This window comes from Corella eumyota, chromosome 6 (assembly GCF_963082875.1).
Source record: "Corella eumyota chromosome 6, kaCorEumy4.1, whole genome shotgun sequence".
NCBI lineage: Eukaryota > Metazoa > Chordata > Ascidiacea > Phlebobranchia > Corellidae > Corella > Corella eumyota.
The window spans coordinates 7,660,901-7,678,439 of NC_137495.1; the positions used below are offsets into that span (position 1 = coordinate 7,660,901).

The 17,539-nt window shown below is 33.7% G+C and overlaps 2 protein-coding genes across 2 annotated transcripts; one reads left to right on the top strand and one right to left on the bottom strand.

Annotated features, from left to right (window-relative positions):
• Positions 1 to 229: 229 nt before the first annotated feature.
• LOC145754733 (cytochrome P450 2H2-like) lies at positions 230 to 5,850 on the top strand. Its single transcript, XM_082570839.1, has 10 exons — positions 230 to 419; positions 1,028 to 1,189; positions 1,456 to 1,572; positions 1,964 to 2,072; positions 2,237 to 2,483; positions 2,846 to 3,049; positions 3,619 to 3,808; positions 4,286 to 4,423; positions 4,761 to 4,853; positions 5,399 to 5,850. The coding sequence occupies exons 1-10, from the start codon at positions 233 to 235 to the stop codon at positions 5,536 to 5,538; spliced, it is 1,587 nt and encodes a 528-aa protein (XP_082426965.1). The 5' UTR covers positions 230 to 232; the 3' UTR covers positions 5,539 to 5,850.
• On the bottom strand, positions 5,720 to 15,930 carry LOC145755771 (uncharacterized). The gene is made up of 7 exons (XM_082572017.1): positions 14,900 to 15,930; positions 14,173 to 14,342; positions 13,342 to 13,563; positions 11,432 to 12,780; positions 11,246 to 11,340; positions 7,825 to 10,238; positions 5,720 to 6,441 (listed from the first exon to the last, which is right to left on the bottom strand). The coding sequence occupies exons 1-7, from the start codon at positions 15,928 to 15,930 to the stop codon at positions 6,194 to 6,196; spliced, it is 5,529 nt and encodes a 1,842-aa protein (XP_082428143.1). The 3' UTR covers positions 5,720 to 6,193.
• Between the last annotated feature and the right edge of the window lie 1,609 nt (positions 15,931 to 17,539).

Below are 17,539 nucleotides of genomic sequence, written 5' to 3' on the forward strand. Positions count from 1 at the left end.
GATGATTTTTAGATGCACACCCACAATTAACCGCATAAAACCGTTTTGAAAATTACTTGCGACTAACAAATTTGAAACCGCAATTACGCAAAAACAAGCTTTAAGACGATTGCTTTCAATTCAAAAAATATTAAATAAAAACCGCAAAACGCTCGTTCTTTTTAAACGTTGGTTCAAAACACTAAAATTAATTAATTTATATTTTATTTGACGACATTTATTCAGATTTATAATGCCAGGTGTTGTAACATGGATATTAATATTCATAGTGGGCTTGTTTTTGACTTACGTTTGGCGAGTTTCGAACTCGAAACGTAAGGGGTTAAGTCTTTCAAACCCACCACCCGGTCCGACAGGTTACCCCATTTTGGGGGTATTTCCCACTTTGCTAAAGGCCCCTTTTCACGAAGTTTTACAAGGTAAGATTTTTTCTGATTTAGTAAAAGTAGGTCAATTATATTTAAAATAATTTATTTTTAGGAGTTTATTTTAAAATGAATATTCTGAGGCGTAACACGTTTTATTTTGCGTGTTGGCAGATTTTTTATATATTTGAGTCACGTATAGTATTACAGGCATAACAAATACGGTTAATTTGTAATGTAAATTTGCCAATGTTATTGTCCATTATATATATACGTGAAGCAATATTAAAACCATTTTTTATTTATTTATTCTCGATGTGGAAAGGTCGACTTTACAATCTAAACATAGAGAAACATCAGTTACCTCGACCCAGTATCGAGTTGCCTTTGGCAGTTTGGGATATTATAGTTTAATATTTTTCGATAGTTATAAGTTGCTGATCAGGTGTAGGCTTAGCAGAAGGTTATACCGCTTCTAGCGCCTTACCTAAGGGCGCTAGAGTGGGAATCGAACCCAGGACCTTATGAAGTAAAGCCAAGTGTTTTGACCATTACAACACGTTGCCTATTGAAAGGTAAAAACTAGCTTAACCAAACCAAAAATGTGAAAATGCATAATACACTCTCTTATTATTTTTTATTTTCTGTTTTGTAATCTTTAGAATGGACCAAAAAATACGGAAACGTTTTTCAATTTAAGCTAGGCACTGGTGTATCAGTTATACTGGGTGACGTTCCCACCATAAGAAAGGCTTTCGTAACTCAGTCGCCTGAAGTAGACAGCCGTTGTCAATGGAGATACTGTTTTATACGAATGTTTAGAGGTGACAATAACTTTGCAAAAATCCTAAAAAGTTTTTGGAAAAATGTTTAAGATTTTAGATCACTTGTACTTTATAATTTAAAAAAAAATTTTAGTACTTTACGGTCCTAGCAAATTTTCTCGCGTACTTTAGGGTTCTACCCACTAATTCTCTCTGGTACTTTGCGGGCCTACTTAATTCACTATCGTAATTAAAGGTCCCTAACTTTTTTTGGAAAACCGTAATGTAAAAATGATCCAAGAAAATTTCTTTGTTTTTGTTTTCAGGTTTATCTGTTTTGCCTTATTCCGAAAAATGGATTAACACAAGACGAAGAACTTTGACTATCCTAAGAGACATGGGCATGGGAAAGTCCCTCATGCAGGATAAAATACACGAAGAAGGTAAAAAATTTAACAAATTATTAATTGCCGTTTAAAATTTTAATATTTGACCAAACCTTAAAATTTCGAAAACATAACTAAAAATAAAAAAATATGACTTTATTAAATTTTGTAAAAAAAACAATTTCTGCCAGCGTTGTGGTCAGAACACTTGACTTTACTATATGTGGGGTTCTGGGTTTAAACTTTACTGCTCTTATGCTGTAGTGTTTTTTAATATCCCAAATATCCCAATTTTTAATATCCCAATTTTTAATATCCCAAACTTCTATAGGCAACTCAATACTGGTTCTAGGAAACTTATATTACTCTATGTTTAGGTCGTAAAGACCTTGACACATCAAGGATAAATAAACATTTAAAAAAATAAAAATGAACAAACTTTTTTCAGCTCATTATTTGATGCAGCAACTTCTACTCGCCGATGGTGCTTTTAACCCACGTGACATGCTACGTCGCGCTCCGATGAACACGATATGTTCAATTTTGTTTGGCGAAAGGTAAGTCTAAAAAAAATATTTTTTTTTTAAATCAGTTTTTATTTTTTTTTGTATGTTTGATAAAAATTAGTTGGGATCGAACACAAAATCTTTTGTAGTGAAGCCAAGTGTTTAAACACTACACTACGCTGCCGATACTAACCTATTTTTTTAATTTTTTAAAGGTATGAATATGATAACCCCTATTTATTATATGTCATGAACACAGTCGTGTATTTAATTGACATCCTGGCCAAAGCTAGTATATACGACGTGTTGCCGACTCAACTGCGCCGTCTGGCGGGCTTTAGTTTAAACAATTATCACAAAAAATTGGAGGAGTTAAACAAGTATATACAAGACAGGGTAGACGAACACAAATCAAGTTACGACAAAAATGTTGCAAGAAATTTTGTCGACGCCTGGTTAAAGGTAGATTATACTTATTATTGTTCATGGCTATAACATAGTTTAAAACCGGCAGCGTGGTGTAATAGTCAGAACACATGGCTTCACTACATAGGGTCCTGGGTTCGATCCCCATTGCTCTCACGCTGTAGCACCTTGAGTAAGGCGCTAGAAAAGGTATTAACTTCAGTTGAGCCAACACTTAATCAGCAGCCTATAATTTTCGGGTAATTATAATCAGTAATATCCCTAAATTGCCAAAGGCAACTCGAGAGTAGATCGGGGTAACTGATGTTACATGTTAAGATCGTGAAGTCGACCTTCCCACATCGAGAATAAAGAAATATATAAAAATAATAATAAATATTAACAAAAGTGTTTTTCAGGCAGACGCCGACGAAGACCTTAAAGTAAGAAACCTAAATGACTCGCGGTCGCATATTGGAACAACTACCGCAAATGTTAAAAAGCCATTCAGCAACTTGCCTGACGTGTTGCAAGACGTTATCATAGCCGGGGCACATTCAACCGGTATAGTTTTTAATTGGATGGTGCTGCTTATCACTCTACATAAAAACGAGCAAGACTTGGTGAGTATGGTGTACATATAAGCACATTACGATAGTTCATGTTTGTGTATTATATATAGTGTATAATTTGAAAACATATTAAGCAGCTTAATGCTAGGTTTACAAAATGTTAAAGAGGTTTGAAAGTTCAATAGGTGTTTTGTATGTCTTATATTAAAATATTAAAAACTATGTAAAATTTTTGCAAATTGTATGTAAGACATAGAATTATAAAGGCCGCTCACAATAATTTTTTTTGTTTGTTTTTGATATGGTAGGGTCGACTTTACGACTCAAACATAAGGCAATATAAGTTACCCCGACGTTACCCCGAAGTAACTCTCGAGTTTCCTTTGGCAGTTTGGGATATTCTAGATTACAACCGCCCCATAACTAGGCTGCTGATTAAGTATTGACTCAGCAAGAGTTTATACAGTTTATAGCGCCTTACTGAAGGGCGCTACAGCATAACAGCAGTGGGGATCGAACTCAGGACCTCGTGTGACAAGAAAAATCAACATTACTTGCCTAAATAAAATTTTTAACCACCAATTTTTTAAATACAAGCTTTAACAATTTGCTATAAACAGGCCTATGCCGAGATCATGGAAACGATTGGACCAAACCAAGCGCCTAATATGGGTGACCGTGCTAAGCTAAGAAGAGTTGAGGCAATTATGTATGAAAGTCTACGCGTTAGCTCAGTATTACCTGTTGTGGCCCAGGCAACGTTAAGAGACACTAAATTAGGAGGCTATGACGTAGCCGCTGGTACAGAAGGTAGGTTTAACTATATTTTTCTTGAAATATAACCAAGGGTTATAGATTTTCATATAATTTAAATGAATCGGTTTTTTATATATCTTTATCCTCGATGTGGAAAGGTCGACTTCACGACCTAAACATAGAGTAACAATTGTTAACCCGACCAAGTCTCGAATTGCTTTTGGCAGTTTGGGATATTATATAGAATATAATTGCTTAATAATTAAGCTGTTGTGATCAAGTGCCAATTCATCTGGAGTGTATACCGTTTATAACACCTTACTTAAGGGTGCTACAGTATGAGAGCAGTAGGGATTAAACTCACGATCTTATGTAGTGTAGCAAGTGTATAAAAACGAATCGTTATATGCTTTGCTTAAAAGCCAGAAAAAATTGGATATGTATATTTTAAACTGTATGAATATAGACAACATAACGTAATGTTACATTACATAGCATCAGTATAACCTATTTAAATTGTATTTTGCGCAGTAATGTATAATAGCTGGGCTTTAAACTACGACGAAAACGTGTTTCCCGAACCAAGATCGTTTAAGCCTGGAAGATGGATCAACGAAAATGGCGGAATCCGCAAAGAGTTGTTTCACTATTTTTTCCCGTTCGGACTTGGTGGGTTTTGCTTCGTATTTGTTTAACCTTTACGATTGAATTATCGACCTAAACATAGAGTAACATCAGTTACCCCAACCCAGTCTCGAGTTGTCTTTGGCAGTTTGAATATTATACGTTAAAATTGCCCGATAATTAAACTGCTAATAGATTTTTGTTTTAGCAAAAGTTACCTACTGTCTATAGCGTCTTGCTAAATGTTGCTACAAAGTGGAAACAGCGGGGATTTAACACAGAACCTCATGTAGTGTAGTCAAGTGTTAACAGCCAAAAAATTGCATCAGGAAATTAATTAAAACATTAAAATGTTTAAAACTTGATTACATTTATTCTGTAGGAAAACGTTCCTGCGCTGGAGAGTCGTTAGCTCGCACGGATTTGTTTGTAACACTTGCTACTTTACTGCAAAACTTAGAATTTTTCCCTCCAGGTAAAAAGACTTGTATTTCATAATTAAATTTAAGACAATTAAGTTATTTGTTAACTTTGGGTTTATATATAACAAACTACCAGCAGCGTGGTGTAGTGGTAAGAACACCTGCTACACCACCATGAGGTCCTGCGTTCAATCCCCACTGCTCTCATGCTAAAGCACCCTTGAGTAAGGTGCTATAAACGGTATGAACTTCTGTTGAGCCATCACTTAATCAGCAGCATAACTACCGGGCAATTATAGACCTTATAATATCCCAAACTGATAAAAGGCAACTTGTGACTGGGTCAGAGTAACTGATGTTACTCTATGTTTAAGTAGTGCAATCGACCATCCCACATCGAGGATAAAGATATATACAAAAAAGCTGTACTATCTTAACAGTTTTGGTTAATTAAAAACAAATAAAACACAACCTTGTGCATTTAACTTGATATCGTGTTGAGTTTTTTTGGGGTTGAATTAATAGGTTACCATCTGAACACCACTATTTAAATAATACTTAATGTATGGCTTTTAACTTCAAAAGAATATATTTCCAGGTACTGATGCTCCAAAACATATGCAACCAAAAATCGAGCACAAATTCGGTCTGCTCGCTGACGCGAAACCATATATGATAAAAGTAAGAAAAAGGCCGACATTTTATTCATATTTAGAAGAAAATACAAAAAAATTGTAAAATAGTCTAGTTATAACTTATTTTTGAAAATTTAATAAAAAAATTAACAAAAACTAATTTATGAATGTCTTTTCAACGCTACATACAATTTCTAATTAATTGACATTAAAATTTAATTAAAAGCCAAAAATTATTTAATAAATTTTGTAATTCTTAAACTGTAATTATTTTCTTACGCTCTTTATTTATTTTCCATTTCTGTACGATTTTTCTATGCCCCATTCATAACTGTACTATTATTTTTATGCAATTATTTTCTAACGCTGGTGTTGTGAAACATATAAACCTATTCTTTGCAATGTTAATAAAGGGATGTTTCTTGAATTAAAAAACGATTTAATAAAAAATTGATTTGTTCGTGTGTTAAATATATTTAGGAAAAAAAAGAAATCTATTTACAAATCAAACAAAAAACAATTGTTAAAAAAATATAAAATGTTGACTGAAAAAAAAACTTAGTAATACTTGATAAAAATGTAAATGGCAAGTAGGCAACTGTCATTACATTAATATCAATTCTAAATATCAGAAAATAATGTTAAGAAACTATACCATGTGAACTCGATAACGTTGTAGGCATACAAAAAAATCAATTTTACAAAAATACAGTATACATTAGAGGTTGTGTTAGGCTATACTACATATTTAAATCTGTTTAAATAATCTTGAATATATCAGTTATACCTTGGTGGTTAGATTGTTTTAAATTTTCGGTCAAACGCGAATTTTCGACGGCAAGCCATATTTTTGCTTTTTCAAGCCAGGTCAGACCGACTAATCGTTCGATTCCGTCTTCTGTGATGTCATAGAGGTGGGCGGGGTCTCTGTAGCCGTTCTTTTTCAACACGGACGACGATTGGTCGGGTAGGTTGTGACAACGACACCACGTGTCGAGCGAACTCTCTAAAAATATCACATTTTGTAAAAAAATTTTATGTAACATCAAATAGCTAAGATCTAAAAGATCAATTTATATAATACACGACCACGGCCTAATTAAATGTACGCTTGTGTGTTGATGTATTTACAATAATTAGCCCTCAATTTTCGCGAATGTACTGCTTATAGATTTAAAGTGCATTGCCGTGTTAAGGCATTCCGCCCTTATCGCATATCACAAGAAACCTGAAATTTTCTGATATTGATAAAAATCAGATATATCAGATCGACAGAAACGATTACGTGGCCGGGAATTGAATAGCACAACAAATAAACTAACATATTAAACCCGCTATCGAACTAATTTAAATCTAACGTTACAACGTATTAAATTTTCTAAATTATTTCTGCAAAAAATTTGAACCCTTTGATATTGCAAAAATGTAAACTTTTGTAGGTAATTTAAAAAATTGCTACTCTTGTGGCCTAATAAATTCGAACATAGGTGATCTGATAACTTTAATGAGACCAAAGCACTAAAACACGTGTAAATTATATGGTTTAATTTTAAACGCTTACGCATGGATATAAATTTAAGCGCTTACACTTTCAAAAAAATTTTTTTTTAAATAAAAAAGAAATAATAATAATTTTGAGCACCCAATTAAAGTTTGTCATTTTTTAATTTAATATTAAAGCGATTTAATTGAGATTAATTATGGCAATTATATTACACTATATTGTATACGCCCGTTTCCAATCCTATATAGTTACATCCTTATAAAGTGCTTTAGCGGTTTTTAGCGCATTTAATTTTTCGTTTTTGCCACAACAATCGTCATACAACATAAATTAAAGACCACCACTTGCAAATCAAATTACCTGTAGGCCAGACAACACTTTAAACAAATCATTTTTCTTTAATTTTTCAAAGCAAAACTTTCTCATAACCATATAACTCAACCGAGCTAAAAACAACTTTTTAATAACCCTTTAAAGCCCGAGTCACAATCTGTACTGTTTAAACCTGTGCAAATATTGGTGCCCCGATTTTGAAAGAGTTATACGACCTGTTTTGTTTTTTTTACTGCCCCGTGCGGTTTCCTTTGATTAATTGTTTTGAAAGTGCGCCATTTTATTACAAGTCGAGTTTTATAGCTCATAAATACAACAAGTCAGCTCGTTAATTTTGATTGAACCTTTTCTAACAGGATTTTGAACGCGAATGTTATTAAACTGGCTCGTTAAATGAACTTGAAACGTAAACCAAGTTTTATTACATTACTCTAAACTACAACGACTGCTTTTATGATATAAATAGGAGTTTTAGAAAGGCACATAATAAATATTTTGCCCTTTATCATAATTTAATTTAAAATTATTTCTGATTTTTAATTTAAAAATTACCTTGTGTTAAATTATTTTCTTGATTTTTATTCTCTGTGTCATTTAGACCCATTGCACCTCCGGACGCTCTATAGAAGAGCCTCCCGCTTCCCTCCGGATGCCTCTCCGACATCCTTCTCGTGATACGACCTCCGGGAACGACAGTCGACGTCTCTGTCTTCCTCAAAGATGCTCCGTGAAGCTCGAAAGTAGGGAGGGATGTTGCGCGCTCAAGACAGGGAGCAGAACGGGGTCTTGGTCGAATTTCGAGGTCAGAGTTATCCGAGTTTAGCAAATCCTGTAACCCTTCCAACCCTGGAGTGCCATAGATCGTGTTAAGCTTGTTTTGTTCTACGTTCTTAAGCGTTTCCCTAAGTTTTTTTCTTTGATTGACCTCACTGCCCGACCCAAGTATTATCCAAGCGGTTTTAGCCTCAATTATTTCTTCGTCTATTAGTATGGGAACCAGGGAACTGACTTTTGGTATTTTATTTGGCGAAGTCGGCGTTTGAGGCTTCGTTTTTGCAATTTCTTTTAGTTCTCTATCTTCCTCTTTATCTTCCTTAATCGTTAAAGATGTGTTAGTAACGTCATAATACTGGATCTGATGACGTAGCACGTAAACGTCGTCGCCTTCCGATTCGGTCGCTGAGGCTTCCCCGCAATCCGAAGATTTCTTCGCAGGCTCCTTACATAAAAGATCTTTGCTGTCGTCATTAATTTTATTGGATGACAATGTGTCTTCATCGTCGAAAGAAGATCCGTTTGCTGCAGCCGCTGCTTTTTGAGCCGACTCGAAATCCTTGTAAGTCGACAGTTGACAAAGACGGCCCAGAATGCAGTTTCTGCATTTTCTTAGAGGCTCAAGTCCGAGGTTCGTCAGAACGTCCAGCAACTTCTCAACGGCTCGCTCTCTTTCCTCTTCCGACATCTGCTCATCGCGCGGACTCTCCGCTAAAAAAGAACCCTCAAAAAACACAAATTTGTTTTTGTATTCGACATAAGTCGAGCTAACAGTTTTAGCCAACTCCTCGCTTAATAGGTTCTCAACAACCAGATCGTCCAAGCATTGATCTAACGAGATGTTCTCTGCCTCTATTTCCTCAAGGATATCCATTAAAAGTTCGTTAATTTCGTCTATCTCGTTACTCGGTGACGATTCTTTTGGACGCGAATCGTGTCTGCGGCTCTTCTGAGATGATTTAGGAGGAGGTATGTCGTTCGGAACAGGAGTATCTTCTCTTTGAAAATTAGCTGGAGTACCGTCAATTTTGGTAAGATCGATTTTCGGCAAATCCTCATTTTTCTTTTTTGGAGTCGAACTCATTTTTTGATCCGAGTTTGTGACGTCATCTGAAGATTTTGCGGACTCGAGATTGATCTCGATCGGAGGAAGATCGCTGAACGACACTCTGTTGCTCTTCTTCTTAAAACTCGACGGTGGGGACCGACTCCCATTTGTTAAAATCGTTGACAAACACGTGCTTTTCATTTCCGGAGTAATACCTATGACGTCATTGTTGTTTTCGTCGTTGATGATGACGTCATCGATAGGTAATTCCTTGTCACAACTTGATTTCAACTGAAACAAATCCGAGCGACTCACGGTTTGTTCGATTAAAAGTTCCTCGTTTAAGCAATTTACGGCTTGCTTAGTCGTAGTAAGGGGTAACACTGGAGGCATTTTGTTAACTTTATCCTTAACAATATCCTTAGGCTCTTGATCTGGATTCTTCTCTTTCGAAGTTACTTCCTTGCTAGGTTCAGTAGAAGTCGCGCCTTCTAACGAATTCGCCTTTCTTAACAAATTCTTTCTTGTCGAAATCGGAAAAAGAACTTTGCTGATATAGTTTCCTTGCTGCTTGCCACTTGATCTTCTCTGCCTTGCTGACGACCTCTTGTTATTAAGACTCAGTCGTGAATACTGCCTTCGCGAACTACCTAGTGAGGTAAAACTATCGGTATCCGAGCTAGCAGACACTGCGCTTTCCGTGTCCGAACAAATAGATGCCTCTGTGTCTGTTGTTGTTACCTCGATCGGTTTAACTTGCACTAAATCCGCTGCGATTTGGCTCGAGGTGACAGGAGCGATTCTCTCGGATTCGCCTTTTTCCGCAATTCTCTCATTTACCTGGCCGAGCGGAAGACTGTTTGGTTTTTGACAAATGTTGCAAATATCTAAGCCCACATTTGGAAAGATTTTATCGTCGTTTTTCGTTACCGGTTTATCAATATCGACTTGAAGTTTGTCCACTGCAATTTGTAAGTCATTAAAGTTTTCATTTTCTTTAATCTTTACTTCACATCGCAATACTTCGTTCTCAGTTAGCTGTACTATCGAGTTATCCTTAATCGCAGAGAAATGTTCTTCAGAAAGTATTTCAGTGTCGGGCGACTTGTTGTTTATTTTCTTACTTCCAGCAACAATTGGAAATCTGCCAAAATTTAATAAAAAGCTTATTAGATTTAAAAATTTCAATTACAAAAGAACCAAAAAATTCTTAATAAAAAATGTATTAAAAAGTAATTTTCCATATATAATAAGCTCAAAGCAGCAAAAAACTCTAAATTAATTAACAAAAACTCCTATTAACTTAGTGTTATTTTTTATTACAAATAAACACTTGGAAAATTTACAATTAAGTGTTTTTTTAATTTGTTATTATAAAATGAACTTTTTCTCTGATGTATAATAATAAGCAACCCACTCCTTGTCGAAATACGCAATGTTATGCAAAACGCACTAGAAGAGAAATAAATCTTTGTTTAAGGCACGATTTAATCGCCTTTGTGCGCGCCCATAAACACACCGCAATACGTCATAATCACGATACTCTTACGTCATTTATTTCTAGGTTGTAAATAACAAAGTGTCGGAAAAATGTGAATTTATTTTTGATTTATTACTTAATCTTCCTGTTTTGTTAAACAAATTCAATTTTAATTTTAATTACAAAATATGCATTTAGTCCTTTTGTTTTTAATGTGTTCATTTTTAAAATATTTTCTGTTATTTTTTTTATTTATACTTTACATTTTTTTGAATAAATTTTATTATTTTTTAACTCTAGTAGGCGTAAATGATGCCAATCTATTTAAATGTTATTTAAATACCCTTTAGAAAATTAAGTAGTGCTTAAGTTTTTCATATATTTAACTTTTCGCTAAACCAAGTCGATTTTATTTGAATTTTAATCATATCTGATCAAAATTCTTGATTTTGAACAAAGAACCATATTTTATTCAATCTCGTGCTGGTACAAAATAGGTTGATGTTGTCAGATAGTATCTATAACCTATCATAATTTCCCTAACCTTAAACTATATTTATTTTTATTTTCAAGAATAGATTAGTTTAAAACTTATTGCTTCACACATTCATTTAATTTTTTTTCATCCCAAAGATATGCAAAATCAAAGTAACTAAAATAGACAGACTTACTTTGATTTGTTGGTTGTTGGTGATATTAATATTGTGCTTAAACTACTTGTTTTAGATGGCAATTTTTGGAGGTTTTCTTTCGTTTTTTCAGCAATCTAAAAAAAGCAATCTTAATAAAATTGTAAAAGTTTGAAAAAAAGGTATTTTAAACACAAATGAAAAAGGGTTATAATTAAATTTGTTTACCTTTTTCTTTTCAGCGGCTTTTTCAGATTCACTACAAGCTTTTACAAGCATTTCAGTCGTGATTGGACAGCGTTTAATGACATCATTGGCATCGTGGTCGTTTAGGCCAATCAAAATGTCGAACAAACCGGCCACTTTAGCGCTTGGTGCGGTCACTTTTCGAACCATCCATGCCGATCTTGTGCTGATTACACACTCCTTAGTTAGCTCCGAAACGAGATCATCGATTTGTGGAGTTAATGACGTCATGTCGAAATTTATGACGTCAGGATCGTAGAGTTTAGCAGATACGATTTTAGAAAATTTTGTTCTCAAAAGCAGTAACCTTTCTTTCAGAGTATCTTCTGATTTTGTGTTATCATTTTCTATTTTTATTTCAGGTTGTTTTGGCGACATTGTCAGACTGTGAGACCTCGGCCTAGATTCTCTTTCCATGCCGGAAAGTTCTAGATTTACAGGAACGCCCTTTATGACGTCAGAATGCGTCGTCTTTTTAACAGTGGGTCTGGAAGCGTTATCTAGTCGACAAGAAGATGCCCGCTTCACGAAAACCGTTTCAGGAGAAATGTTGGAAGAAGGTGTTATATACAAAGTCGATTTACAAGACTTGTTTGATGTAGAAGGACGAGTCAATTTATGTTTCAATGGTGTTGTGGCATTGGCGTTAGGTAAGCTGGGTACGCCAGCTTTAGTTTGTAAAGGCAATGACTGTTTAATGTCAGCTGCCACTGTTTCAGGTTCAATAAGTTTGTAAGACATTTTAGATAGGGATATATCTGGTGGCTGTTTTTCGACGGTGGTTACAGTCTCGGATTCTGTACGTGCATTTGAAGTTACGTTATGAATAATAGGTAAGGCAGGTTCTTGAGTTGCAATTGATGTTACAGTTTCGGATTGGACTGCAGTTTCAGTTGGTATCACTTGGTTTTCACATAAAGGTACTAGACCTTCTTCTATTGCTATCAAAGTTTTTGCAGTAAGTTGCACAGTATTGTTTGGATGTTTAAATTCTTTATCAGACTTAAATGCGCTTTCAGTTACATTTTCATGGTTAGAAACAACCTCATTTTCTATTGAAACATCCCCATCTTTTTGTATTTCATCATTGGCAACCGTTTTATTTGGTAAAGTGTTGTTGGTTGCCAATTCGTCGTCAGATTTAAAGTCAATAACAGCCTGTTCTGAAACAGTGTCATCAACTTGTTTAGCGTCTGTAGAATATTCTTCCTCTTTTAGAATACAATCATTTGTGGTAGGCTTACTAGCGTCATCAAGTGGCAATACGTTAATGACGTCGTCTGGTTTAGCATGTGAAGTACTTGTACTCTTTGGTTGAGAAAGTCGTGCATCTAAACATAATGAATCATAAACTGTTATCAAATATAACCTATTCATTAATTTCAAATAGACTCTTGGTCAAATTTGTCTATACCTGAATTAACTAAATATACCAAATTTTAGCATCAAAATTATAATATGTTTATACCTTAAATCTTATTACTTACGAGATAGCCTAGACGAATTTAACAAACACCATTTTTCCATAACCAATCATATATATTTTAACAATTTAAAAAATATAACCTATTTAATTCAACAAAAAACAGTTTCTCACATTTTAAATTAGTCTAAACTGCAAAAAGACGTTAAAGCTCAAGTGCTGGTACTAAGGTCTAACTAAATTAGCCTTGCCCAGTAAGTATACTAAAACGGCTCCGTTAAATCCAAATAAATCGGATTTGGTCATAGCGATTATGATTACGAGTGTAATGTAAACAGCTAACTTAATAAGTAAGTTCCAAGTTATTTGTAAAATTGCAATTAAAAGCATTGTTAAATTGTTAATATTAAATTTTTAAAAAAGCCATTTTTAAACAAATTTTTGAATAAATGTAAATCTTAATATTTACCTTTATTCTTTTTAGGACTTTTCTTCTTGACCACGTGGTTATCTACCGGTCTTTTATAACCCGAACCCTTACCAAGAACTTTTTCCTGAAATTTCACATATTTTCTTTTCGTAGGACTGCCTGGCTTTGGCGTTGCAGTCTTATCTGTTGTTTGGGTTTTTGCTGAAGAATACTTGTTTGGAAAGGGCTCGATTTTGCTCGTGATATTGCTTGATATAGATGCTGGAAAAGTAAAGGTTGGATAAATGGAAATGTAGCTCATCTGTTTATCTTTCACCATCATCAAGTTTGGAATTAAAAATTTGATTAAACTATATTATATCACAAATGCTTTTTCTACACATCCAGTCAACTATGATACCGTAATACCGCCCTTAAGTTAACTAAAAATTTAACACTTAAATTAACAATTTATTAGTTGTTTATGCTCTTAATAATTATTACTGTAAAAGCATTATTAGCGAAATGTTAATGTAGCATCATTACACGTTTATTTAATTACATGCATAATTTAACCAAAGTAATTAAAACTGCATTAATCAAGCTATAAACGATCTAGTGATTACGTCACTAGTTGGGCATTTTTAACAGTCAACTAAATTATGATTTAAAGTGTTTTGTAATCGTTATAATGCAGTTTTAAAGCTCTTTACACTTAACTTGACCAACTTTACAATGCAAGTTATACAAACCAATTATATTTCCAAATACTAGTTAAGAAAGTCATATTATAATCAAATAACTGCAAAAGTAGAACCTTAAAATTCCAATTTAATTTATAGTTTTTTAGACCCAAAGATTAGCAATATTTATAAAAAAAAATACACTTACATTTTGAAAAGTAAGGGCTGCTACTTTTTTCTCCAATGTTGTGTTTAATTCGTATTTGTTCCATGTGTTCATAGTCACCTGATGAATTAATGGTAATCGGCCTTCTGGAATAGCGTGACGTAATTGGCGGGAATTTGCTCGTAATTTCAGGTCGAGTATTGAAGACAGAACTATAGAAATATGACATTTTTTATTTTTATTTTAAATAAATTTAAAGTTGTCCTTCTTAAATCGAGGATAAATAAAAAAAATAATATTAATTTAAAGTATTTTTCACTAATTTTGGTATTTTTTTAACAATACCCCATTCAAAATATTTTGACATTTTAAAATGACATTGACAACTAAAAATACGTTTTTAACAAATTGTGGCATTTTGCCGCGGAATATAATAAATTTGTTGTTATATTTGGCCAAAACAAAAACACGAAATAGGGTATATAGATTCACGACTGTCTAGTAAACTGTTAAGTAATCAGAGATTGTGATTAATGACTAATTGGCAGTTTTTATATAATATAACACATTAGTGCGACTTATTTGTTGTTATAGTTTAAGTGTTAAAACATAGTAAATACATTTTTTATCTTGTTAAATTTTTATGATATACCTAAAATTACAAAATATGTTATATTATCCATTAAAAAAAATCTTAATTTCTTTGGGTTTACTTAACATTTTACGTCATTAGATAAAATCGAAAAAGATAAAGACTTAAAAACCTCACCTTTTTACTTGATTCCTGGAACCAGCAAACAGTAGATCAGTATCTAGATTTTGAAATGTTTCTTTTGAAGAATCTTGGTAAGTCTTTCGACTCTTTCTTGAATCCATTTGTTGAAAATCTCTTCGAGACTTGATAGAAAATATCCTCTGCTGCAACATGTCGGCTACGTTAGGCTGATGTTTACGAAGGGTCAGCAAAAACATTGGTATGGCACTTCGTTCAGCGTCTACTCTTTCGCTAACGGCGTGTAATATCTTGCCAGCATTAATACCCTTGCTAGCATGTGATAACTCACTGGCTTGAAAATGGTTGTACAATCGCAACTGGTCCTCTGTAAAGAACCTAAACTTCAATAGCTCCGGTAAAATCCGGTCAAAATCGACTGTAGAAGCTAGCTCTTGCTTAACTGACCAGAATGCCTGGCGCTGTGCTTTCCAAGTCAAATCTACGTTTAAGTCTTTTCCTTCCATGTTATAATAAGTGGTTTTTAATCCGTTAAAAGGGTCGCTAGAACCTATATGCTCTTGTTTAGCGCCTTTTAAAAGGCGTGTAAAGTCTACGTACGGATTTATACTTGCAAATGGCTTTTGGTAATAGCCTTTATAATCACCCGAAATTGCTTCTTGATTTGCTGAAGTCGTAAACACGATGCTGGTATTTTCTATTGGCTCATCTAAGACGATATCAGTTTTTACCCAATCGGAATAACTATTTATATCCAATGACGCATTTGAGTTTAAAGATAGCCCTTCGTCTTCCCCTGAAAAAATCACGCCGTCAAAACTTGCAGTAGATAAGTAAGGCGGATAGTCTGGCTCGCTGGCTGTAAAACTCCTTAATCTTTCAAGGGTGGAAGCTCCGTCGCTTAGGCTGTCATGCTTTGATATGACACTGGCTATTTCTCCATTCGTTACTGTAACTAAAGTCGCCGAACCGTGGCATTTCTGTTTCGGAGATCTTTGCAAGCCTAAGCTGCAGACCGAGCTTTCACTAGCTGAACGCATAACCTTGCTGTTCCGAAAATCCGCCATGTTTTTCTCGCTAAGACTGCGTCGTTAAGATTACGCTTTGTGAGTGCACCCACTCTCTTTCTCTTAATTTGTTATGAAGAATTCCTGTTTAATGTAATCTGTTGTGTGAGCTAGGTTGCCCGAGGCTGTGATATGACTGTCGCATTGAGAGAAAGCAGAGGTTTGCAATATACCAACGTCGTGGATGGCATTATAAAGTCATACGTTTATTGGATATGCGTATGGCGTAAATCTTACTTTAGGACTGTTAACCTTGCAGTGCAATCTACCGTGATTCTCAACTAAAAAAGATAAACCCCTTTCTTTTGTGAATAACTTATTACAATTTGCTGATTTTAAGAAAACGCTATAATAATTATAAAACGCTATAATAAAAACGCTATAAGAAAACGCTATAATAATTGTTTATGTTCGGCTACGCTACACTTCTAATTCACAACTTAAAAGTAGCCTACCGATAATATAGTTTTAAGCGATCACTACATAAAATCATTAACGATAAAAATTAAAATATGAAATATTGGTCTAATAAACTTTCGGTCAATTAAAAGTTATAGTTTTTAAAATAGTTTATACTTATAAGCAATATACTGGGTTTGGTGACCATGCCATAAAATAATTAAACTCTTCATGTAAACATTAATACTTTTGGCATGTTTTAAATCATTAAATTGATTTTGTCATTTTTTCCCGTCGCATTGTTGTAATATTAATTGTATATCGTATTTATTATTTACTTTTATCAATGCGCGAAAAACCAAAAAAAAAAATAGTTAAGCAATATAAGATTTAAACACGAAAACACTAAGTTTAGCCAACTTAATTTAAGTTATAACTATGCATAATTACAAAAAAAAACGACTTATAGACTTACAGGGTGATCATATTTTAATTTTGTTATGAAATAGATTTAAACAAATAATATTTCGAATTATTACCATTAACTTAATAATTTAATAAATAAATGATGTATACTTTTATATGGATTTCGTTGGAATAACTTGATTCTAAATATTTAAAAATTAGGCATGCGTTAACACATAACTAATTGCTACAAATCAAATTACGCGCCTTATTTTTCCCCGGGAAAATTTTAAAGGGCAAAAAAAAAACACGTCGACCATAGTCGATTTTTTTCACAGGCAGCCACAGCTGCTAATGTTAAACCAGTTTTTCTTTAAAACTATTCTAATTATTGACAATACATTTAAACACAAAAAAGTTGTACATAATTAAACTATATGATCTATATTTATACACATTAACAACATCACAATACATAACCTAGCAGGACTATTAAAAATGCAACTTCTATATAACAATATCTGTTAAAATCGTATAAAACATGATACTTAAACATTTTAGCTACCAAAGCCTAAAACATACCTTACTGGCTTAAAATACCAAAATTTAACTTAATATTAAACGTGTTAAAAGGGACTCTGCTTTTAAATAAAGTACCAAACGTATCAATTTATAATAAATACACTAACTAGTAAAAGACATAGCATAAAAACCGTATACCTTTTTCTACACACAAAAAACCGGCTAGCATACTTATTAAACTACCCTAACACAAAAAACTAAATACCTTAAACTCTGCAACAAC